The following is a 26,695-nucleotide window of genomic DNA, read 5'->3' as shown; positions in this document are numbered from 1 at the left end:
CAAAGAAAACCTCAACATCTTCATCTCTGCTACCACCAGTTCTGCGCCCTGTCTTTTCTGCAGTGGCACTGTCTCCAGTCCAAACATCATGACTGGTCTCACTTCTGTTTTATAAACCTTGCCTTTCATCTTAGCTGAAACTCTTCTCTCACACGTCACACCTGACATTTTTATCCAGCTATTCCAGCCTGCCTGAACACGTTTGTTCACCTTTTCTCCTTACTCTCCATTACTCTGGACAGTTGACCGCAAGTACTTAAAGTCCTCCACCATCTTTATCTCTTCGCCCTGTAAGCTCACTCTTATATTTGGGTCCCTCATTCACACACATGTATTCCATCTTGCTGCAACTACTTTTTCAAGTTGCCTTAAAAGGGAGTTTTTTATTTTTACCTACATTATTTTTTTACGTTTCTCAAAAAGATCTGACAATGGTAGACAGCATGAATAAAATGATATGTGGAAATCTCTTGTAAATCACCTAATAGGCATAAAATGAGGCCAGAGTTAGCTGAGTTTTTCCACAGATCATTTACCACTATCAAATCTTTTTGACAAACAATGTCAAAAAATAATATTGGTAAAAATGAAAAATTCCCTTTTAAGGCAACTTGACAAAAGTACATGTTTGTTCTTTAAGAAGTTTCAACACTGAGTAAACAGCCAAGCTCATGCCTGTGCCGCCACACATTGTGACTGCATGCAAAGCTTGAGAATCCATGTTTTTAAATGGATGTACATCTTATTGAGATATGATAGTTTTCAATTACGATCATTGCAAATTTCCAACTCTTCACAATGCTAATGAAACAAAGACACGCCTATATTTATTGTCGCCGAATGTTTGACAAGTAATAAACTGTCTTGATTACACCAATTTCCCGCTGATCGTCAAATATCAGCCATTAAATCTTGATGCAGAAATAACCCTTTTGAATTTTTGATGAAATCAAACATATAGCTTGGCTGAGGGTCAAACCAGCTCGTGCTTGTTCTGCACTCTTCCTCTGTGGCACAAGTAAAGTGATTTTTCTGTCACATGAGCAGTGCTGGGGTTATATGGGGACAAAAAAACTACAACTCTTCTATCTAATTTTTTTCTTCTCTTCCCCACCACCAGTCAGTTGCTGCATGACTTTTATTCCTGCATGCCACCTGAGAAACTGCAGAATCAGAAAGTGACTTCGATGACCGCAATTGTTGGCAGTCGACTTTTTCAGCGACCAGGTTAGTATGTCACTTTATTCCACTTGAAGACATCACCTTTCTTGATTGGGCCGTGGGGAGGGTACGTATACCAAAGCACAGTAGAAGACCATTAGCAAATCCTCTTAACCTGTTTCTTACTTGTGTGTTATATGTCAATGAACAGGCCATTACGTGTGTTTTCAATAATTTGTGCAAGGCAACAGGAGCGGGTAGACAGATGGTCACACTGCTCTTTACGACAAGTAAGGGAGTGCTTAACACGAAAGATTTTATCTTTTTACAGCTCAGTGCTTAGTGCTAATGTACTGTTCAGCAATGTTCATTTTCTTCCGCCACAATCCACTAAAGTGTACGGCAGAAAGGTACAGTATTGCCAAACAGGATAAACGGCATGTACAGTAGCCAATCAAGTGCAACAGCCCTCAATGTAAGGTTGAAGCGGTGCCTCACCTAAAACAACACTACTGTATTGGCAAATATATAAACTTCATGCATTTGAAATGAAAACCAGGATGGAAAAGGTTCTTCAGCCAAACTTAGTATTTTTCACCCAAAAATATATTGGTTACGATACATGACTGATCTTAAGTAGACTATGTTCTCTGGACCCACATTAGTCTAAACGAGGCATCCTGATTAATTGGGCGTCTTTGTGTTTGTCCATTTTGGGTGGTGGCCATTTTGCCACTTGCTGTGGACTGAAAATGTCATCGTAGTGCCAAAGGCCTCAAGTAATGACCAATTATTTCTCAACTTCGGAAAACAGGTGAACTGTAACTAGTTAGCCGAGTTCTGTGAGGTCAAAGAAAAATGCCCTCACCACCCTGAGATGGCTAAAAATGGGCAGATTGTGTTGCTAAATTCACCACAAAGGTAATATTATTCAACATGCCATGTTTAGACAAATGAAGTCACATTAAACATATTCTACAAATGGTGAGGTTGACTTCCCCTTTAAAAATGGTACCGCATAGGCATAATTTCATTGCTTGTGCCTTGATATATGCTTGTTTACCTCACTGTTTAAAGATGAAAAAATGTGCAATTGTTTATGCACAAGAAAGCAAGACTAATACTTCATGGAAAACATGAATGAAAACAGAATACAATCATTTGTGAATAATTTTTAACTGATATCTAATTGAATGAATGGCAAAGGCAACATTTTTCCTCCAAATTTGATGCTTATCACACGCTCCCGAAAAGTAGGCACGGAGGCATGTAGACACCTTTGTAACTGCTATAGCATCTCTCCTTTCCTTTTCAACAAGCATTTGGGAATTGAGGACACTAATTGTTTAAGACTTCCAGGTGGAATTCTTTCTTGCTTTGATGTGCAGCTTTAATTTCTCGACAGCCCGAGGTCTCCATTGACATATCATGTACTTCATAATGGTTCCATTCTGGATGGTACTTTTCTCCTTTGGGCCGGAGGACATGACGTCCAAAAACATTTTAAACGGGTGGCCCATCTGAGCACTGTATACATTTCCACTTTGCGTCCGCCCAATTTCGATGCCTCGGGCCCACAGAAGCCACTGGTGTTTTCTGGGTGTTGTTGAGTTCTGCCTTTCCCTTTGCATGGTAGACTTTGCAAGGTTCACAGCAACACCAAATAATGTAATATATCTCATCTGAAGAGCCACTTGTGTGGTTGTTAGACTTTGCCATTTGATTCGTCATGTTCTGCGCCCTGACAGAGAATGTCAGTCTTTTGGGGGAGGAAAATGAGGATATCTTTTTATGGCTCAGTCGGTCCACCGCAGTGTATTTCAAAGTTGGGGTGCCAAAGGGTAAAAGTACAAACCTTTAAGGTAAACAAAATCCGAATTGCCGTCAGAACACTTAAGTTGAATTCACCAGATCTGGCATGAGACTGCAAGTACCTTTTTCAAGTACAAACCACATGAATGACCAAACAGAGCCCCATTACATCTGACTAATTTGGACCTAGTGGGCTGAAAAGTGCTGCTTTGTCTGCTGAAGAGGGCGCCGTGACAGCTAATGTGCTGCTTTAATGCTGATGTGATGAGTGTGCACATAATGAGGACATGGCAGAGGAAGAGGACGGTAAGAATGTAGGGTCGATTGTGCAAGACTAATTTAGGTTAAAAAGAGTGAGTCAGTCTGCTCATACTGTGGCATCGATCCTGCTTCTTATGTACTTCCTTGTTACCAAGTACATTTGCTTGCGTGTTCATTTCCGTCCAGCTATGCATGCCTATGCAAGTGCCTGTGATTCTACTCATCGGTTAGGTCCGGTATTCGGTCCGGTATTCGGCCCCTTTGCATCGATCGTGGCTCGGATGATTGATTCCCTCGGGGTCGCGATGACAGGCTGTCCTCTTGGGCCGGCTGTCAGCGCCCTCACACTCTATTGCCCGCAGAGCAGGGAGGTGGGGTGGGTGAAGAGGTGTGCAGCAAAGGTAAAGAGCAGGATAATGAAAGTGTGAGAGAGAATGGAGGACATGACTTCATCCAAAATGGATCCACTGTGCCACGCTAATGCCTTTGTTTGTGCAATAAATGAACAACAATTTGTCCTGAATTGGCTTAATTTTTCAAAAATACGTTGTACTCACACGCAGAGCTTCCTTGAAGATGAACTACTCAGATGTTCTATAGCGAAGGACTTAGAAGTCAAATGATAAGACCTAGTTAATCAAGGAAAGCTGATGGAAGTCATTTAAAAATAGGAAAGGTATAACCTTTATCCAAATAATTTGAGCAGCAAATGAGCAATAACATAATGGTGGATGACAAAGGTGTCAGGAGACTGAAGTGGAGGCAACAGCTGCTTGTAGAAAGAAGGCAGAGAATATAGACTGATTAAAGGCTGTGCCGATTACCATTTTGTGTTTGGGAGCCTTTTCCTGAGCGAGTTGCTTGTTCTATAGCCACAAAGGGACATATGTCTTCTTGTGCCAGTGCCAAGCCCGTATAAATACAGAGGATTGTGTCAGGAAGGGCATCCAACGTAAAAACTTGGCCAAAACAACCATGCGGATCAAACCTCTAAAGATGGAGGCCACTGATTCGCTGTGGCGACCCCTTGAAGGGAAAGGCCGAAAGGAAAAGAAGAAGAAGGCCAAATCGTGGGTTGCTCCATATGTGGACTCACAGTTTTGACCAACAAATTATGAACAAATTAATGCAATATTTATTGGTTATCCAAGTTTGTCTGCAGTGGGTCAGCAACAGCTAGCAACAGCAAAAGCTGCTTGTAGAAGGAAGGCAGGGAATATAGGTTGATTAAAGGACAAATTGTGGGTTGCTCCATATGTGGACTCGCAATCTTGACCAACAAATTATGAACAAATTAATGCAATATTTATTGGTTACCCAAGTGTGTATGCAGTGGGTCATCAATGCTTTATTACCACTTTGCTCTCTTCTTCCCTTTCCATGCTTGTATCAGTACTTATTTATGAGTTCATGCATTGCCAAATAAGGCATGATGCAGGGTTTAATTGAGGTGGATTTTAACATTGGAATGATAATCAGATGACTTGTATGCAAGGATTGCTATCACCCAGGAGGCTGAAATATGCAGCATAGCTAAATTATAGATTCACAGTCATTAATGGCCCCCGGTGTCCTATCACTGTAACGCAGGTACATATTTCATAGCGCCACTTACCTTTCTGAGCTGGCTGGCTTAAGCTGCATCGCCAGGGAAAAAATGTCAAAACCACAGACACTGGAAAGGACAGGCTTTCTAATCAAGTGTCTATGGAAAATACCCACCATAGCCTGCCAATTATTAAAACAGACCAGCAGCAACATAGCCTTCAGTTGCACAACGATCCAAATAATAGCCAATGTAAAACCCACAGTAGGACTCCTACGTTTAGATATGTTGTTTGGTGTTTGCACTGGTATACGTATATGATTGCACATTTGCTGCACAACTAACCAATCACCGATCTAGGAGCACTTTTCACAATTCAAGATATAAGCATTGTATCATGTAATCGTGTTTGCTTTTGAAGACTCAGACGTCTTGGGAACAGTGCGTGCGATCATGACAAATTTTAAATGCATGTTGGTTGAAATTTTCATGAACATTTGATCAGATGAGGAAAAAAATACATGGATCAAACAAGGCTCAGTCGGAACAGCAATTTACAGTTAATGGACTAGAAAATTTACTTCTTGGCCAGTAACAGAATTCTTATGCAACACTGTTGGAAAGTTATTCATCCAGTTACAGAAATGTAAAATGTAGTAATGACTGATTAAAAAAGACAAATATATATGTTCCTCTCATATTTGCAGAATATATGCACCAATAGGATTTGTCTGGTTTTGAAATGAAATCAAATTTACAGGGTGCTATTTCAAGACATAATTTGTAATAAATTGCTGATGATGTAGTGGTACAATCGCCTGACTTGTGTGCAGACAGCGTGGGATCAATTCCCACTCAGTGTCTGTGTAAGTGTGAGTGAGTTTGGTAATCCATATGTATATGGGCTTTGTGACTGACTGACGACCATTTCAAGGATTTTGCCCAAAGTTACCTGGAATAGTATCTAGCACCCTACCGCAACCCTGTTCAGGATAAGCGGTGTTGAAAATGGATGACTATTTTATAGTTTGTAAATTGAGCAATGTACGGTCGAAAAGGAGATAAATAGATAATGAGAAAAAGGGAGGAAGCCCCGGAGAATATTCAGAATTTGTTTACGTCTAAAAGCAGGCCGAATCCACATTGATCACAAGGCATACTAATACGTATATTGCTCTTGGTATCATTATTATCATTGTGACAAAAAGATCATCTTTAAATTAGAATTAATGTGGTGCCTCTACCAGAAAGCATAATTCATATTTCTTCTTTGCGACCGATGCTATCTCATTATGCAAATTGCTTACATTGCCCGCATCACCTGTTGGCAATGTTCATACCTTCGTCTACATGTTTCTTGTTGAGAATGCTGAACAGATGTGTGTGAGTGCTTAATGAATATGGATGTATGATATGCTGTTACCTCATTATTGTCTGGATGTAATCAGCGTGGAGCGGGCAATCACTTGCCTCCCTCCCCCCTGCCTCAATCTGCATTATTGATAGTAAGGTCCAGACTGAACGATCCACTGTTTGCTTTTCCACATCGGAGAACACTTTGTGGTCAGAGAAAATCACCAAATAACCAAGCAGAATTTGACAAGAAGCCAATTGTGTGTGGTTCAGAATAAACTCTATAACCAGTAAAATCGGATTCACAAGCTTTTAATGGATTGCTAACTTTTAATGGATTGCGTCTACAGTAAAGTCTCGTTATATCGATATCGGTTATATCGATAATACTGCTTATTACGATACTATTTCGATGAACGTAAGGAGAAAATTTACATGCCACAGGATCGGATATATCGATAGTCCGGTTATATCGATATTTTTTCCGACTCCCGAGAATATCGATATAACGAGACTTTACTGTATGTATTTTATTTCATGCTTAACGTGTTTTTATAGCCATCTGCTTATGTGCAGTTCAGAGTATACATGTAGAGCACACAATGAGATTCTTAAATAAAACATATGTACTTTATTGATAACTATTGAATGTGTTGAATATAGTTCACATCACACTTGGTTTCTCTTAAGGACCTGATTATAACACGATTCTATAAAATGGTCTTCAAATTGTTTTTTATTTTTTTTTTAGATTTAAATTGTCATTATTTTTATTTCTTTGTTTTACTGATTGAAAGACGGATAATTCAAAGTTCAATAAATTAGTCTAATTTTTTGGGGGGCAGAAACGAAACCAATGAAGAAAGGATCATGTAATGTCAAGATGAATACTAATGTTTTTTTCACGATTGTTGCATTCGGGATGAATTCAAAAGTGAAAGTACTACATGAATACAGTTTACTGGCTCGTAATCTAAGCACCAATAAAAATACATTGCATTCTGAATTATTGTTTTCGTTTTCATGGTTGCTATGTTAAAATAAAATCTAAAATTGTCTTACTTCCCACTCTATGTTTTCTCAGCTCGATTTGACCCATTTAGGGCACCGTTCAACGGTTAATAGTACACCTATATGGGTTCTTCACATATAAATCAGCTTCACAAATGATTTAGTACCACGGAAGTTATTGTCATCCAACATTAGCAGTAATTTAAAGACTTCATGATGAATAACTGAATACATATTTATCAACAAAGTCAGTAATTCCAAGGAAATAGATTGCAGGAAATAATGAAGCTCCATCTGAGTTGCATCATTTATAATTGCTCCTGTACCACACCATAAACTCAATAATAAGATAGAAAATTGAGCTACGGCTCTTGGAAATACGCCCATTTATTCTTAATATAGGCCCATCAGATAGCGCCTCCTATTTGGAATCATGCAATTATTGGCCATAACATTAGGTGCACCTGCTTATTGGCAAGGAAAAAAAAATACAAGAAATAGACGATATGTTACCCTAACATTTTATATACCCTTAAACCAGATGTTTCCATTGGTTGCAGCTCTTTGACAAAATAAAATTAAATAAATTCAACTAACTTAAAAACGTTTTGACATGATTTTGGTTCATTTATCAGTTGTCATCAGAATTTTTCCCAATTCTGAAATTTTCTTACATATGCTTCCTGCGTTTGGTGAACTTCAACTCTATTTATGGTATGCCATTTTGATATCTGTCCACTCTGAACCTTATTTATTTAATTAAAAGCAGAGTTCTGAGACCCTTCTTGTTGGGGATGTTCTTAACTTTTGCTGGAGATGTTCTTAACTTTTGCTGGTGTCTGGGGGAATGTGCTCTGTATCCACAGCCAAATAAGGATGTTAATGGCAGAGAGGATTAGGAGGTGACATGGTAGAGAGGCACATATCAGACCCCCCCATCCCCAGCTAAAATAAATACTACTGTAAATGCTGTTCATTCTGCCAGACCGCATTCTGCTGGCAGATGATGTGAGACTAATTCCAGCTTTCTGTATGCAATCCTTGTTGCAGCGAAGTGCTGCAGTAAGGGCATCAATCCACCATCTCTCCCTCAGCTCCACTCGGGGCAAACACAAACTAATGTACTGGCTTATACACTAGTTACTTTTCAGACACACGCCGATGGCTTTTATTTATGTAATTCCCCCAACACTTCTGTGATTAAGTGAGAACCCCTTTGTGCCTCAACTTCTGCTCACACAGTTTGACGAGCAAAAGCAGATCCAATGCACTTGAGCCGCAATAAATCATAAAAACTCAGTTAGACTCTGCGAGATGTATAGTATTTTTTCATCTTCCGGTAACATTAAAAATAATTGACTGTCTGGTATTTGCTTTATGTAAGCTATCAATATCAGAATTCTAAAAAGAACCTTCTATATATATGTATGTCCTATGCTCTAAGTGCATCAAGTGAGCTCAAAATCCCACCAGCCTTGAAATGTTTAATAATATCTGTTAATTCATAGAACTATTTTGACAGTTTGAACTCTGTCTTTCGATTGCGGTTTGGGTTGGTTAACCTTGACAAATAATCTCGGCAACTTCAGGAGAGACGTGGCTGAAATGGTTTCAAGGAACATAAAAGTTAATGTGGGAACACGACACAAGTATATAGAAGAAACAAATGTGAAGAGGCAAAAGAGTTATCAGCTGCAGACAGTCGAGCATGAATAGTGAATTAAAAGGCAATCCACACAACCGGTGGCCACAGCTCCAACTATCACCTAAAAACACTCATTTTTAGGTCGGTACGACTGGAGAACTACTGAGGAGATTAAAATTTTTAATTCTTGTACAAATCTCATTGATGACAAGTGATGCAAGTTCCTTTTCTGCTGCCTTGGGCCGATAATGATCTCTTTCGTCTTCACAGCATTTAAAGTAAGATTACTGTATTTTCATGGTACCGGGACAGCAGCTGAGCCAGCTCTATCCCTGTCAAGCCTGTAACTGTCGTGTCATCAGCAAACTTGATGATGGTATTGTCATCGTGGGAGACACGAAAGTGCCAAGCTCACAGCCGAGTGGGTGTTCTCATGCTCACTGTTTTTATTTATTATTTGTCCTGATGTCCTGGTACCACTTTTGGCTTTCTAAGGTCCCTGCGATTAAGTCCTACACTTATTTCCAAAGGACTGAGTGGGGTCAGTCAGAGGAGAAGCCTTTTCCCACAGTCTGGGTTCCACTCTTAAGTGGAATTACTTAATTGCCTAATAAATCCACGCACAGTGTAAGTGTCATGACAACCTTCCCCAAAATATTTCATCACAACTTTTGAGCTAAATGCAATGCGGTATCGTCATTCAGACGGTTTGTTGTTTTGTTGCTTGCAAAATACACATTTGCGTGGATTGGATTGGTGTGGCCGCATATGAATGAACGAGGAACAGGTTGAAGATGTGTGATCCTGTCATGTGGTCACAAATCACATCACTGTTGTACCACAAAAAAGAGTTTTTGGGGGAAAAAGTCTGTTCTTGTTTTAAGGTCACAAAGAAAAAAAAATAGCCGCGTGATTGTAATATCATGCAAGCTGCAGTATATTGGTTTTATATTACACCACATAACATTTTGGGTTCATCTGGTGGCATGCAACTATGAAAACATGTTCTTTTTCTCTTTCACAAATTTTAGAGAACTAAGCTCCATTATATCACCCCCAAACAAATATACAGAATAATCATAGTTCATCTTTGTGAAACAATATATATAGTAATATAACTATCTCATATAGTAATAGAACTGTCTCATAATCCCCATTAATACAATACATAGTGTAACCATCAAACTTCTCTCCTTCCTCCATGAATGATTTGCCTGGGCTCATAAATTCAAGTGGAAGTTTTCATGAAAATATTTGAAAACCTTTGCAAATATGGACAGTATTTGCATGTTTTCAAAGCGGCCACTTAATACGTTTGTTGCGATTCAGTAAATAATGCACCAGTGTACACAGTAAATAAAGATATTGTGGTTGGAAGGATGATACCACACCCCACCCTAGGAAATCCTGACGATTGTACTGATGAATGAAATACATGATGACTGAGGCATATTGCTCTCGCTCTTCAGAAAGGTCTTAAGTAACAGCCTCAGTGGTTGCAGTAAGTTCCCAGGGAATAACCTCTTCGTGTTCACATGTTCAATGTTGTGGTTGTTGGTAGCAGTGTAGAACTGCACTGCTGAATGACAGATTTTTAGACACTGATCCCTTGCACAAATTCTTGAGAGGGGCAGAATGTTAGCAATATATCTTGGTAAGATTTTGTGCAGATGAATGTTTTTAGGGTGAGAAGTGCACAGCACACGGTCAGCTGAAGGGGCACTCTACTTGAAAGAGCAATCACTTCAAAAGACTCCCTTAAAGAATGTGTCCTTGAAGGTGTAATAATGTATAGGGTGGTACATGGTTTGAACTTGACAGATAGTGGATCTTTGTTGAACTTCCAGTTCCAATTGATTGTCGCTTTCGATTCTTTTTGGGGTGTCCAACTGACTGTCATTCATTGCTAGCTGCTTGCTGTATAGCCTAAATTAACTTTTGACACAAACCATGTTGTTTACCCTGAATTGTACTATGTTAATTATCTTCTATACTTAATGCCACAGCATTTTCACCTGCTTGTTTTCAACCAAAGGGCAACCGGCCACCGGCCAAGCCAAGATCTTCCAAAATCAATGATGTTTTGTCTTATTATCAAACTGTTTACTTAGATATTCTGCTGTCAATTTCATATTGCAATTTTCCCAATAGTGGGACTATTAAAGGCTTGACAGAGCAAAATGGAGTATGTATATGACTTGGCTTTAATTTGTCACTGCATATTGGTAATAAACTCCTTTCATTACATATACATCCATCCATGTTTTGTACCAGATTGCGTCCACCATGTTAAGCAGGAATAGAAGCCAAGACATCATATGTGAACTGCTACACTAGTAATTAATCTACAATCAAAACAGAAAACATTGAAGAAGAGGTCAAAGACGGGTTTAGTCATATCATACTTGCAGCTGTTAGATGTCCTTTTATGAATGGAAAATCCGCAATGTAATAGGAATAACATGATTTTAATTGGAAGAACTGTGACACTCCTTCTCAAACTCACTTTTTAACTCATGCATTTTTTCTCGACTTTTCCGCATCAAAAGAAGCTTTATGCGTGGAAAGTGCAGTCATTAATTTGAGAGAGACCACACAAAATGTAATGCAAGTGACACTTAAAATGTACTGTAGCTCCAAAAGCAGCAGTGTCAAGGCTTTCAAAAGCAATATGTTCTTCACATTCTTTTGATGTGGAGTAATATTTCTACAGCGTAGCGTGCGCTAGTACGTTAACACCTCGATGTGGATTGTGTATGACGATTGCCACCCCCAAATAAATAAATAAACAAATACATAAATAAATAAATACATACATACGTCAAGGTGCGAGCAAATCTTGTCAGATCAACCCGTACCTTACGTAGTTGCTTCATTTAGAAAATTGTCACTTGAGTTGATTTTTTTTTTAATGATTAACGTGCAAAGTTTGGGTCTGGATTTCACCAGGGAGAGAAATTATTGTGCAGGTTTATTAATAAAACATCAAGCTCTTCTTTAAAGACGCATTCATTGTTGTGTTAAGTCCATCCTGTCTACTTGATATCTAATTTTATCTTTTATTGCTCTTGTTTGTATTGTTGCTGTCTCCTTCTCACACTCCTTGTGCTCTTTTTGTCTTGTATTAAAACTCATTCCTGGTTTGACTGGTGCGTTTATGTTGTGTTTCCTCATTGCTCTTTGTATGCGTTCTGTGATCTCATGTATGGCAATTTTACCATTCCTCTGTGCTCTTGTTTGTTTGTTTGCTTTTTCTTTCTCCCCTGTCTTGTGTTGTTTTTGTTTTTCACCTGCTCTATACCTTTAGTTATTGCCCACTGAGGATATTGACATTTTTGTAGTGCATGTTGTATGTGTTTTTCCTCCTGTGTTCTGTCCTCCGACTCCTAAAATACATTGTCTGTAAGAAAAGAATCTGTTTTAAATTAGCATTAATTGTTACTTCTGCGCAAATAATGTTGCCTTTGCTATCTCCATCTGAAAGGAGGGACTGAGTGGGGTCAGTCAGAGGAGAAGCCTTTTCCCACAGTCTGGGTTCCACTCTTAAGTGGAATTACTTAATTGCCTAATAAATCCACGCACAGTGTAAGTGTCATGACAACCTTCCCCAAAATATTTCATCACAACTTTTGAGCTAAATGCAATGCGGTATCGTCATTCAGACGGTTTGTTGTTTTGTTGCTTGCAAAATACACATTTGCGTGGATTGGATTGGTGTGGCCGCATATGAATGAACGAGGAACAGGTTGAAGATGTGTGATCCTGTCATGTGGTCACAAATCACATCACTGTTGTACCACAAAAAAGAGTTTTTGGGGGAAAAAGTCTGTTCTTGTTTTAAGGTCACAAAGAAAAAAAAATAGCCGCGTGATTGTAATATCATGCAAGCTGCAGTATATTGGTTTTATATTACACCACATAACATTTTGGGTTCATCTGGTGGCATGCAACTATGAAAACATGTTCTTTTTCTCTTTCACAAATTTTAGAGAACTAAGCTCCATTATATCACCCCCAAACAAATATACAGAATAATCATAGTTCATCTTTGTGAAACAATATATATAGTAATATAACTATCTCATATAGTAATAGAACTGTCTCATAATCCCCATTAATACAATACATAGTGTAACCATCAAACTTCTCTCCTTCCTCCATGAATGATTTGCCTGGGCTCATAAATTCAAGTGGAAGTTTTCATGAAAATATTTGAAAACCTTTGCAAATATGGACAGTATTTGCATGTTTTCAAAGCGGCCACTTAATACGTTTGTTGCGATTCAGTAAATAATGCACCAGTGTACACAGTAAATAAAGATATTGTGGTTGGAAGGATGATACCACACCCCACCCTAGGAAATCCTGACGATTGTACTGATGAATGAAATACATGATGACTGAGGCATATTGCTCTCGCTCTTCAGAAAGGTCTTAAGTAACAGCCTCAGTGGTTGCAGTAAGTTCCCAGGGAATAACCTCTTCGTGTTCACATGTTCAATGTTGTGGTTGTTGGTAGCAGTGTAGAACTGCACTGCTGAATGACAGATTTTTAGACACTGATCCCTTGCACAAATTCTTGAGAGGGGCAGAATGTTAGCAATATATCTTGGTAAGATTTTGTGCAGATGAATGTTTTTAGGGTGAGAAGTGCACAGCACACGGTCAGCTGAAGGGGCACTCTACTTGAAAGAGCAATCACTTCAAAAGACTCCCTTAAAGAATGTGTCCTTGAAGGTGTAATAATGTATAGGGTGGTACATGGTTTGAACTTGACAGATAGTGGATCTTTGTTGAACTTCCAGTTCCAATTGATTGTCGCTTTCGATTCTTTTTGGGGTGTCCAACTGACTGTCATTCATTGCTAGCTGCTTGCTGTATAGCCTAAATTAACTTTTGACACAAACCATGTTGTTTACCCTGAATTGTACTATGTTAATTATCTTCTATACTTAATGCCACAGCATTTTCACCTGCTTGTTTTCAACCAAAGGGCAACCGGCCACCGGCCAAGCCAAGATCTTCCAAAATCAATGATGTTTTGTCTTATTATCAAACTGTTTACTTAGATATTCTGCTGTCAATTTCATATTGCAATTTTCCCAATAGTGGGACTATTAAAGGCTTGACAGAGCAAAATGGAGTATGTATATGACTTGGCTTTAATTTGTCACTGCATATTGGTAATAAACTCCTTTCATTACATATACATCCATCCATGTTTTGTACCAGATTGCGTCCACCATGTTAAGCAGGAATAGAAGCCAAGACATCATATGTGAACTGCTACACTAGTAATTAATCTACAATCAAAACAGAAAACATTGAAGAAGAGGTCAAAGACGGGTTTAGTCATATCATACTTGCAGCTGTTAGATGTCCTTTTATGAATGGAAAATCCGCAATGTAATAGGAATAACATGATTTTAATTGGAAGAACTGTGACACTCCTTCTCAAACTCACTTTTTAACTCATGCATTTTTTCTCGACTTTTCCGCATCAAAAGAAGCTTTATGCGTGGAAAGTGCAGTCATTAATTTGAGAGAGACCACACAAAATGTAATGCAAGTGACACTTAAAATGTACTGTAGCTCCAAAAGCAGCAGTGTCAAGGCTTTCAAAAGCAATATGTTCTTCACATTCTTTTGATGTGGAGTAATATTTCTACAGCGTAGCGTGCGCTAGTACGTTAACACCTCGATGTGGATTGTGTATGACGATTGCCACCCCCAAATAAATAAATAAACAAATACATAAATAAATAAATACATACATACGTCAAGGTGCGAGCAAATCTTGTCAGATCAACCCGTACCTTACGTAGTTGCTTCATTTAGAAAATTGTCACTTGAGTTGATTTTTTTTTTAATGATTAACGTGCAAAGTTTGGGTCTGGATTTCACCAGGGAGAGAAATTATTGTGCAGGTTTATTAATAAAACATCAAGCTCTTCTTTAAAGACGCATTCATTGTTGTGTTAAGTCCATCCTGTCTACTTGATATCTAATTTTATCTTTTATTGCTCTTGTTTGTATTGTTGCTGTCTCCTTCTCACACTCCTTGTGCTCTTTTTGTCTTGTATTAAAACTCATTCCTGGTTTGACTGGTGCGTTTATGTTGTGTTTCCTCATTGCTCTTTGTATGCGTTCTGTGATCTCATGTATGGCAATTTTACCATTCCTCTGTGCTCTTGTTTGTTTGTTTGCTTTTTCTTTCTCCCCTGTCTTGTGTTGTTTTTGTTTTTCACCTGCTCTATACCTTTAGTTATTGCCCACTGAGGATATTGACATTTTTGTAGTGCATGTTGTATGTGTTTTTCCTCCTGTGTTCTGTCCTCCGACTCCTAAAATACATTGTCTGTAAGAAAAGAATCTGTTTTAAATTAGCATTAATTGTTACTTCTGCGCAAATAATGTTGCCTTTGCTATCTCCATCTGAAAGGAGGGAACAGATTTATTTTTATGACAGATTTGTCAAGTGCGGCAGGGTTTCTTCCCAACAACCACAACAACAATAAAAAGTATGCTCTCTAATTTTTATGATTAGAACAAATGGCACAGATCCACATAAAAACAAAAAATCTGCCTCCTCTTCAACGACAGTATGTTCATTTTCATCCCATCAAAAAACAGATCTGTGCCATTTTTGTTTTATACTATACAGCAAATATTCATGATCTTTGTCTAGGATTCATGTCATAGTTGTATTGATGAAATGTACACCGCTGATTGGTTTTACAGTGTATTAGCTTGGAACATGTATGGATTTTCTGCATGTTCTCCTGCTTCTTCCTACATACTAAAACATGCAGGGCCGTTTAATTCAGGATTCTAAATTGTCCGTACATATGCATATGACTACAAACAGATGTTTGTCTATGACTAATCTGTACCTATTGACTGGCAACCATATCAGGTTGTACACATCCTCTCACCCACAGCTGGAATCTGCTTCTATTACAGACGGACAGACTCAATAGAATATGGAGAGAATGTTTTTATGGTTCATCATGCAAAATTACTGTATGTTAATGAAGTGCAGGATTCAAATACGGCTACGGCCTTCCGGTGTGGAGTCTGCATCTTCTCCCTGTGCCTGCGTGGATTATCCATGGGTACTCCGGTTCCTTCCGACATTCCGAAAACATGCATGTTGTGTTAATGGAACACTCAAAGATGTCACTAAGTGTGAATGTGGGCACAGATGTTTGTTCGTCTCTGTGTGGCAAGCGTTTGGCTGGCAAACACCTGAAGGTATCCCCCTGCCTCATGTCCATAGACAGCTGTGGTAGGCTCCAGCACACCTCACAACCCCTGTGAGGATAAAGCAGACCAAAAATGGATGGATGATGGATGCATATCTATATTGTTTTCATATCGGTCTAGTAATTTGTCAGTGTTCTAGCAAATGTTCCTGTTGGCACATTAACTATGACAGCAACAAAATGGAACTGCTCTTCAGAAGGCTTTTCAAGAAAACACACCCTGTAGTATTTCATTTTCACTCAGTACTTTCTTCGTGTTCTTCTTGTTAGACTCGATCAATGCTTGAAGGCATGGAGGGATATTTGTGACGCACGCTTGCTGCCTCCCAGGGATTGAAAACAAGCATTCTGAGCAGTTAATAAAGGACCTGACAAGCATTAGCCCAGATGAGCTTTTAATGGGTGTATCTAGGTTCGATACCTGCCTTCAAAGAGAATATGAAAGGCTGTGCGTGGGTGGCTCTAATTTATAAAGTGCAGAGATTCTGATGAATTGGAGAGATCAGTTTGCTTCACACTTTTGTCGCACAGCTTTAGTCAATTTATAATTTGAATCCTAATAATGAGATTGTGTTGATTTTAGATGCACTTTGGGCATTTCATGTATTCAAGTTCATAAAATGCAACATTTCCAATATGTCATGTTGTGTACCCATCTGCACAAGCTCCTAATTATTCGTTGCCAATGGCTGAGAATTTACGATTTAGTACACTTTGCAAGTCCCTCTCTTTCACAGATAAATAAAATGTATTGTAGCAATATGAAGATGCATTTTTCTTCATATTTATTCATGACTTTGCTACCTAAATTAATGCCACATGTATCATTTTTATGGTAATATTGTAACCTACCTTCAGACTGTGGACTAAGGCTTTTGGGATTTTGCATAAAGCAACCGACACTGTATTTAATCCAAAAATGGAAACTTCGAGGTGAGTTAATTTCTGACACAAATTCCCATTTTAATCAAAAGGTAACGATTCCTGAAATTGAAGATTATTTCTGCAACCATTGTTCCTGTTGACCACTTATTCTTATTCTACCTTTATTATTATTAAACTCATTATGTCTACAAATAAGACTGCCTCTTGTCATTATACCATGAAACATGCATGTATTTGCTCATGAATCTTAACTGCCATAATAATGAAAAACCCACCAGAGATCTCCAGCTTTCTTTAGCAACAGAAGTGTGTACTATTATTCTTGTATAGTTATGTTGGGAATGTATGCAATACATTCAACATGTTTTTATGTTTATATAATGTAATTGAACTCAGTTAGGAAGATATTGCTTTACTTATTCCCGTGTTTCCTTCATGCTAATAGCTGATCCTGGTGGTATCATGATGTACTCCTATCAAAATGAAAAAGAGTGACTTTTGACCCTTTAAGTGGATTAAAACAACAATGCTGTTCACTGTTCAAGCTAATCCTTTAATTGGCTTGATCTGCTTCCAGCTAATCTCTAACCTGACTTTTAACAATTTAGATGTGTTGTCTTCCAGAATGTCGAGATGAGTTGTTGCCAATGATGCTGCAAGAGCTGAGCAGAGCTTTGGCCACCATGGCGGACGGGCCTCATGACGAGAGAAAAAAAAGCCTGGAGTTGCTCAACAATATTGTGGAGGTCCTTAGCAAAGACAATGTGGTGAGACACCTACACAAATATTGTCCACTCAGATGTACAACATTACAAATATCCTTAGGATTTGATTTCACATAAAAACGCAAACACACACATGCACGCCCACACTTACCTTCATATTTGTGTAAAACTCTTTTGCAGTTCCAAAAATCACTCATAAAAATGACTGTTAAGTGTCAATGTGGCTCATTTTCTGCATGTGAATACTATCCTTTGTTTTTATTTGCTTTTTATTGACCTTTGTCAATGTTTGTGTGGCTGCATTTTCACAGGGGGAAACATTTCAGCACATCCAAGACATTGTGGTTTCTTTGCTATGGATCATCAACCAAACAGTCATTACAATGGGGCGAGAACATGCGCTAATTGTAAGTACAGTCATTGTTTCTGCTACAATGTGTCACCAAAGTAGAAAAATACTAAGCTATTAACACACCCTGAGCACGTTAATGAGATTCAGTGCAAGTGCTGTTCTAATATATACTGCATATTTCACAAACTTCATATATTTCACTTGTGATTGACACGGTCTGAGAGGTGTTGCTTTTGCTGAATCTACTTTTGTGGCCAGCGAGTGATTTGTTTAGGTGTTGCCAAATTTTATGCCTAAAAAATCAGATACATTTATTGACTCCTTGTGTTCGAAATGACAGTATGCTGGCGATTTATCCGTTCAAGTTTGTGTTGAGTCAGCAATACTGCTCCTTGTGGAAAAAACAATTTTATTCTACACATCAGAATAATCTTAAGAGAAGCATAAAACATTATGGGAACGTTTTGTAGAAAAAAAAGACAACAAACAAGCAAAAGGACATTTCAAATAGACCATTGCTTCTTTTACGTATTGTTTCATCACGATTTGTAATTGTGGGCAACTTCTCAACTGCTAGCTGATTGTGTCGGTCCTCAGGTGAAAGTTTTGTCGTGCTTGGAAGTGGAACTCAAATTGCCTCAGGTTGTGTGTTGAAGATTCTGTGATGACAATGATGCATGTGTTTGTACCTCTGGGTTTTTAGATAGTGTTTGTGTGTACATGCGCGTGTGTGTGTTAAACAAATGGTTTCTAAAGATAAAAAAGAAATGTCTGCATTTGTATAAATTGTTCAACTTTCAACTCACCTGAATGGAATCCGCAATGCCAATCTGACGGACACGTGTTTAACATTTTGATGGGGTTGGGGGGTTGTTTTGAGTGTTGTGGGGATATCTTTATTGTATTGTTAATACCCAAGCCGCAACTTCAAGGCTACACATTCGATTTAAGTTCTAGATCAGACATGGGCAAACTACGGATTTTCACTCAGTACTTTCTTCGTGTTCTTCTTGTTAGACTCGATCAATGCTTGAAGGCATGGAGGGATATTTGTGACGCACGCTTGCTGCCTCCCAGGGATTGAAAACAAGCATTCTGAGCAGTTAATAAAGGACCTGACAAGCATTAGCCCAGATGAGCTTTTAATGGGTGTATCTAGGTTCGATACCTGCCTTCAAAGAGAATATGAAAGGCTGTGCGTGGGTGGCTCTAATTTATAAAGTGCAGAGATTCTGATGAATTGGAGAGATCAGTTTGCTTCACACTTTTGTCGCACAGCTTTAGTCAATTTATAATTTGAATCCTAATAATGAGATTGTGTTGATTTTAGATGCACTTTGGGCATTTCATGTATTCAAGTTCATAAAATGCAACATTTCCAATATGTCATGTTGTGTACCCATCTGCACAAGCTCCTAATTATTCGTTGCCAATGGCTGAGAATTTACGATTTAGTACACTTTGCAAGTCCCTCTCTTTCACAGATAAATAAAATGTATTGTAGCAATATGAAGATGCATTTTTCTTCATATTTATTCATGACTTTGCTACCTAAATTAATGCCACATGTATCATTTTTATGGTAATATTGTAACCTACCTTCAGACTGTGGACTAAGGCTTTTGGGATTTTGCATAAAGCAACCGACACTGTATTTAATCCAAAAATGGAAACTTCGAGGTGAGTTAATTTCTGACACAAATTCCCATTTTAATCAAAAGGTAACGATTCCTGAAATTGAAGATTATTTCTGCAACCATTGTTCCTGTTGACCACTTATTCTTATTCTACCTTTATTATTATTAAACTCATTATGTCTACAAATAAGACTGCCTCTTGTCATTATACCATGAAACATGCATGTATTTGCTCATGAATCTTAACTGCCATAATAATGAAAAACCCACCAGAGATCTCCAGCTTTCTTTAGCAACAGAAGTATGTACTATTATTCTTGTATAGTTATGTTGGGAATGTATGCAATACATTCAACATGTTTTTATGTTTATATAATGTAATTGAACTCAGTTAGGAAGATATTGCTTTACTTATTCCCGTGTTTCCTTCATGCTAATAGCTGATCCTGGTGGTATCATGATGTACTCCTATCAAAATGAAAAAGAGTGACTTTTGACCCTTTAAGTGGATTAAAACAACAATGCTGTTCACTGTTCAAGCTAATCCTTTAATTGGCTTGATCTGCTTCCAGCTCATCTCTAACCTGACTTTTAACAATTTAGATGTGTTGTCTTCCAGAATGTCGAGATGAGTTGTTGCCAATGATCCTGCAAGAGCTGAGCAGAGCTTTGGCCACCATGGCGGACGGGCCTCATGACGAGAGAAAAAAAAGCCTGGAGTTGCTCAACAATATTGTGGAGGTCCTTAGCAAAGACAATGTGGTGAGACACCTACACAAAGATTGTCCACTCAGATGTACAACATTACAAATATCCTTAGGATTTGATTTCACATAAAAACGCAAACACACACATGCACGCCCACACTTACCTTCATATTTGTGTAAAACTCTTTTGCAGTTCCAAAAATCACTCATAAAAATGACTGTTAAGTGTCAATGTGGATCATTTTCTGCATGTGAATACTATCCTTTGTTTTTATTTGTTTTTTATTGACCTTTGTCAATGTTTGTGTGGCTGCATTTTCACAGGGGGAAACATTTCAGCACATCCAAGACATTGTGGTTTCTTTGCTATGGATCATCAACCAAACAGTCATTACAATGGGGCGAGAACATGCGCTAATTGTAAGTACAGTCATTGTTTCTGCTACAATGTGTCACCAAAGTAGAAAAATACTAAGCTATTAACACACCCTGAGCACGTTTATGAGATTCAGTGCAAGTGCTGTTCTAATATATACTGCATATTTCACAAACTTCATATATTTCACTTGTGATTGACACGGTCTGAGAGGTGTTGCTTTTGCTGAATCTACTTTTGTGGCCAGCGAGTGATTTGTTTAGGTGTTGCCAAATTTTATGCCTAAAAAATCTGATACATGTATTGACTCCTTGTGTTCGAAATGACAGTATGCTGGCGATTTATCCGTTCAAGTTTGTGTTGAGTCAGCAATACTGCTCCTTGTGGAAAAAACAATTTTATTCTACACATCAGAATAATCTGAAGAGAAGCATAAAACATTATGGGAACGTTTTGTAGAAAAAAAAGACAACAAACAAGCAAAAGGACATTTCAAATAGACCATTGCTTCTTTTACGTATTGTTTCATCACGATTTGTAATTGTGGGCAACTTCTCAACTGCTAGCTGATTGTGTCGGTCCTCAGGTGAAAGTTTTGTCGTGCTTGGAAGTGGAACTCAAATTGCCTCAGGTTGTGTGTTGAAGATTCTGTGATGACAATGATGCATGTGTTTGTACCTCTGGGTTTTTAGATAGTGTTTGTGTGTACATGCGCGTGTGTGTGTTAAACAAATGGTTTCTAAAGATAATGTCTGCATTTGTATAAATTGTTCAACTTTCAACTCACCTGAATGGAATCCGCAATGCCAATCTGACGGACACGTGTTTAACATTTTGATGGGGTTGGGGGGTTGTTTTGAGTGTTGTGGGGATATCTTTATTGTATTGTTAATACCCAAGCCGCAACTTCAAGGCTACACATTCGATTTAAGTTCTAGATATTCAAGTATATGTTTACCTCGGCAGAATGGGATGCACTGACTGGCCACAACATGATTGCCCTGTATTTAATGAGATCGGAAAACATTTGTGCAGGCGCAGAGTAAATTATGTTCAGGCTTGAGTTTGATCCGCATTGTCGGCTTTCTTTCAAATGAGGGGTGTTCTCAGCCCAGACTTCTCTTTCTCATCGATTCAGTTCATAAACTTTAAGGACAGAATTTTTAGGCACAGCCAAACCATTGGCTGGTTTGCTGACTTCAACATCACGTCTGTTCCTTTTAGCAAGCAATGTGGTTCAAGCCATGATCTTCAACTCTTGCGAGGGCAGTTTCCAGCTGATTCTGAATGGGTTGCGATAAAATCAGACACTGCAAATTCTAAGACCAGAGTACTCAGTCAGAAAAGTGTGGAGTGTCCTCTACTTGAGATCTTGCCTTAAGTGGAATGGGGGCACATTTTATCTTGTGGTTTTGTTCAAAAGCGAGTTGACAATGGAGCGGGAGATCAATAGGAAGATTGGTGCGGAGTCTCCAGTGATGTAGACCCTGTATCGATCTGTAATGCGGTAGGAGGGGTTGAGCAGAAGGGGAAAACTTTATGTACGTACAGTTTTTGTATGAAACTGTTTTGCACATTTACATTTGCACAGTATACAGTTGACATTTTTATCTTGTTATGCTTAGAATATCTTGTTTTCTATCCTTTCACCCCCCACCCCATCCCCTTTCAAATTGCTGCTGTGGACTGCAAATTTCCCCATTGTGGGACGAATAAAGGTTTTCTGATTCTGATTCTGATTTATTGTGACTGGCCGAGCTACACGAATGGCTAAGCTTCGAGAACAAGTGCCCTAAATGCGTTTTCGCTGCAGGGTGACATTTGGGAGAAATTTGGCCAACCATGAGGGGGTCGGAATAGCTGCTCATCACATTGAAAAGTGCCAGATGAATTTATTTGGACATCTGATAATGAGGCCTCCCTGATGAGGTACGCTCTGTTTATGACCCAAGACAAGCTGGAGAGGCTACGGGCCCTTGTTAAGACACCATCTATGACCCATGATTCAGAAGGATTGTCCAACTCAGGTGTCATATTTCATCCGTCCATCCATCCGTCTTCTCATCCACTTATCCTGACAAGGGTCCCCGGCGTGCTCAAGCCAATAGCAGCTGTCTTTGGGCAGTGTGTGGGGTATACCCTGAAATGATTGCCAGCCAATCGTATCATATGAATTAACAATCTTTCACACTGTCAATCATATCCCCGCAATGTTTAGACAAGCGTTGAATTAACTAACCCACAGAGCATGTTTTTGGCACGCCAGGGGAAAACGCACCACCCGGAGAAAACTCAATCACAACCTGGGGAGAGGGAAGCCTGGGTTGTCCTGCCTATTCTCAACCCCAGTTAAAAAAAAGATGGACAGCCATCAATGCATTATTGTGGTCTTAGTTTACTGTGTTACAGTCTCGTGGTATTGATTTTTCATCCTGTGGTCAGGTGATTCTAGTACTTTGATCATGTAGCAACATGAAAAGTCGATCAGACACAGCTCATTCTGGTCTCTGTGGTGTTCCCCTCCACTGCATGTTGCTATTGATGAAAGTAAACATATTGTTTCATCCCTTATGAAGTAAAAAAAAATCTCAAAAATTGACACACGACAGAAAAGACTGATGTTAACAACTCTGTGAAATTTACATGATTAAATGCATCGGATAGGAAATGCTGCGTCGCAATTGTGAAAAATCAAGGCATTTTCTAAAATTTCTGTTGAAATATCAACTGTCAATCAAATCATATTTTTGAGTTGAGGAAATATATCCACTCAAACATCTGTTCCATTTATTTATTTACTTATTTATTTATTTGACCTCATTCCTTAATCTTCTGTCTTTGGGTTGTGCTCAGTCATGGCCAACAAGGCGCTCTAACGCAGCCATGCCAGGTAGCCCACGTACGAGCTGTCTAGTCAGAATTTTTTCTCCTGTCTTTACTCCCCATCTTTCTCTGTGTGATGCGCATACTTTTACGGCTAATAATGAGGGGCTGTCTGAAAGGAAGATGCATGTTCGGAATGTAGGCATACCTTGCTAGCTAAATGCACATTGCAAGTGTGATGAATCATCACTGATGAGAATGAAAACGCTCAAGTTGAAATACAGTGAGAGATGGTCTTTGTCCATTTTCAGCAATTATTAACACTTTGACAGAGGCATTAATATGAATGATGTGGCCTTTGTGTGAATCGAACATTAGAACCAAGTATCAAGAAAAATAGAGGTATGTAACCATCTGTTTATATAGGGTGCACATTTTCGTCTCACTTTTGCTACTTTGGACTCCGATTGGCCTCCGCATGGCACATTTCTGAACAATCCACACAAGCCAATCACAAATAACAAACACGTAGCTGCTCCTTGCATATTTTAGCACAGATTCACTTGTTTTGCATGAATGTACTGTAAAAGAATGTACCCTGAATGAGAACAATTGTACCAAACTTGAGCAAGAGCCTTCTGCTTTGAATGGAAATGCAATATACTGTAGAATCAATCAGTAGTCAGCGGTGACACAAATGTTAATAATGTGAGACAGCTTGTCAGTCTGTGATCAGTTGCTCCATAATGTTGCTCTTAATGTGTTCTCGGTACACATTTCAAAGGCTTTGCCCTCTCCACTGTCACATTATTGCCCTATTGAGTTCTTCTGCTTAACTTGCGCCACACGTCTTCACCGATGCTCCACTTATTGCTCCATTCAACTTTTGAAAGTGTACCAGAATTAGTTGGGTGTATTCCCACTTTCTTTCATATTGAGGTTCGCAATTTTTCCCATTCTAATTAAGCCAAAATGGCTACATTGTGATTCATTTTCATCCGTGTATGAATGAATCCATTCAGCCATAAATCCTTTTTGATGTATCTTCTGGGACAAACACGTTGCCAAATGGCAAACAATCTTGAGCGTTAATGTTCCATCTGTTTGCTTCAGACTATGCAATGGCAAGACAGGCTTCCCACTTGGACCACAAAATGAAAATGAATGAATCGGTCTGGTATACTGTACATTGGAATTTTATATATATATCATATCGTACCATTCCGGGTTAGTTTCCAAATCCACAGTACCACAGTAAAATTCCCTTGCAGTGGAACATTCTTGACAGGACTAAACGTATATCCCTCTGAAGCGGCTGTGCTACTATCAGAGCCACCAGAAACACTTTCTCCTGAGTTTCTTGACACGAGCCTTGGCACTAGGCCGGCTGGCCTGAGAAGTGGCCACTGCGGCTTTGGTCAGAAGAGGTGCAGGCACATCGTACTCTCCCTCCAGGGACTCCATCACCCCCTGAAAGCGTCCTTCCTGCTGGCGGAAATCATGCTCCACACTGCAGTGAGGGAGAGAGAGAAGGTGTTACTGTGGAAATGCAGCAATTTAGAAACAAGGTTTATGTCACAAGTTTAGTTGGTTATTTTTTTATATTTCTTCTTTTCATGATGCGGCTCATTTTTCAGACAGTCATGAGGACCATCAAATAACTTATTGCAAGAGAAAGGTGGCGGAAACGTCTATTTAAAGAGAAAATCTACTGACAAACCTCAGGCATGTCAAAGAATGGTTGAGAAAAAGTATTCAAATCAAGATGTCAACACTGTTCTTATAGTATATGTCTTCCATATCCTTTGTCATGCCAGTCGCTTTCTTCACTTATTTGCTCTTGAGCTGAATAATGGTGCGCTGGAAATAAAATGATCAGAGTAAAGAGGAAAGGATGAGGAAAGGGTGGATGCTCTGTGTTCAAGCTAAAAACGTCACAGCTTTCCAATTTACCCCAAACCACCATCTCCCACTCATGCTGATCTTCTGCCTCTCCCGCACTCCTCCCAAACCAATCTCTCAGAAGTGTCCATCGGTCACGGTCCTTTTATGGAAACTCCTAATACATTTACTTTCGGAGTAGTTTTTAGTATGTTTGTGTATGTGTAAGGGTGCTGATTTAAGGACAACCGACGTCTCCAGACAAGTTGTGTCCATAATTTGTAAAATCGCTTCAAATGACTTCTACTGAGTGTATTTGACAAATATTCCACTGCATATAGCTATATTTTACGTTTTAAGACTCGCACTGAAGATTCTGGAAGTCTTGTTTTTGAGTTGATGACGAGTCCTCACCCTACGTCACTGAAGGAACGCCCCTCACCGAGAAAGGACATACCTTGCATCACCTCAATGCATTTTGCGGTACTTTGTTTGCTCTGAAAACTTCGTGTTGATCCTTGTTGAAGGCGAAATTAGAAGGAAAACACATAAATAACGCGATTGTGAATAATTGTGTGTTGCACCAAGACTTCTACAGTGTATATGATCTTCGCTGACAAAACGTCCCAGGAGACAATTTACACAGAGCTTTGTCGCCCTCTTCTGCCTTTTTTGGGTACTGTGAGTACTAAGAGTTTGCCACTACATTTCTCTCAAGATGCATCAAAATGACCGGAATAAATTATTTAATCGATTGCAAACATGTATAGATATAACTGGATGAGTAACACGAAAGCATATTTTCTGAATCTGAAGCCATTGTTTTGATTCTCCAGCAAGGCAAGACGTCTTGGGGTGACACCACGAACAAAGGGACGGGACCTTCTGAAACTGGCCACTTCCGGTTTCAATTTGAAGTAGTTTTTGGACACTTTAAGTCATTTTTATTGTTTTTTTGCATTTGACTAAAAATATCATGCTGCGTGTTTTGGGTATTTTAGATGCTATAAAACGCTTTTCTGATAGGAAACAAAAAAGTGATGTTGGTTGTCCTTTAAGGGAAACAAAAACATTGATATGTCTCAGGTGTGTCAAAAAGGTTGCAAGTAATCATGCTGGAGTCTAAAGAACTTTCTGCTAGCTTCGTCATCACAGCAGACTCGATTTCATCCATGTCTTCAAATTGTGTTCATTTTGAAGACCTCGTTAGGTTGAGAATAATGAAAACAAATCCCACAGTGTCTGCAGTGGATTT

The 26,695-nt window shown here is 38.9% G+C and overlaps 2 protein-coding genes and 1 long non-coding RNA gene across 5 annotated transcripts in view; 2 read left to right on the top strand and 1 right to left on the bottom strand.

Moving 5' to 3' along the window:
• The window catches only part of dock2 (dedicator of cytokinesis 2), a 105,419-nt gene that overhangs the window by 33,670 nt on the left and 45,054 nt on the right, over positions 1-26,695 (top strand). The window contains exons 25-26 of the mRNA XM_088987437.1: positions 20,273-20,415; positions 20,685-20,780. Coding sequence (XP_088843563.1) covers positions 20,273-20,415; positions 20,685-20,780 — 239 coding nt within the window. The remainder of the gene's footprint in view (positions 1-20,272; positions 20,416-20,684; positions 20,781-26,695) is intronic.
• On the top strand, positions 1,119-18,969 carry LOC148901462 (uncharacterized). Its single transcript, XR_016113533.1, has 3 exons — positions 1,119-1,227; positions 17,564-17,706; positions 17,976-18,969. It is a non-coding gene; the product is annotated as an uncharacterized LOC148901462 (long non-coding RNA).
• insyn2b (inhibitory synaptic factor family member 2B) overlaps positions 15,802-26,695 on the bottom strand; it is a 33,609-nt gene continuing 22,715 nt past the window's right edge. For 2 of the 3 annotated variants that reach the window (XM_088987397.1, XM_088987408.1), the window contains one exon: positions 20,789-25,069. In XM_088987397.1, the coding sequence (XP_088843523.1) occupies positions 24,886-25,069 (184 nt within the window). In that variant the 3' untranslated portion in view covers positions 20,789-24,885. Of the gene's footprint in view, positions 16,104-20,788; positions 25,070-26,695 lie in introns of those variants that run through there. The other variant, XR_016113526.1, reaches the window with a different exon arrangement.

This window comes from Hippocampus bargibanti, linkage group LG02, assembly GCF_051943395.1.
Source record: "Hippocampus bargibanti isolate YZ-2025 linkage group LG02, ASM5194339v1, whole genome shotgun sequence".
NCBI lineage: Eukaryota > Metazoa > Chordata > Actinopteri > Syngnathiformes > Syngnathidae > Hippocampus > Hippocampus bargibanti.
Note: the sequence above shows the minus strand (reverse complement) of the source record. Positions and strands in the feature narration are given on the sequence as shown.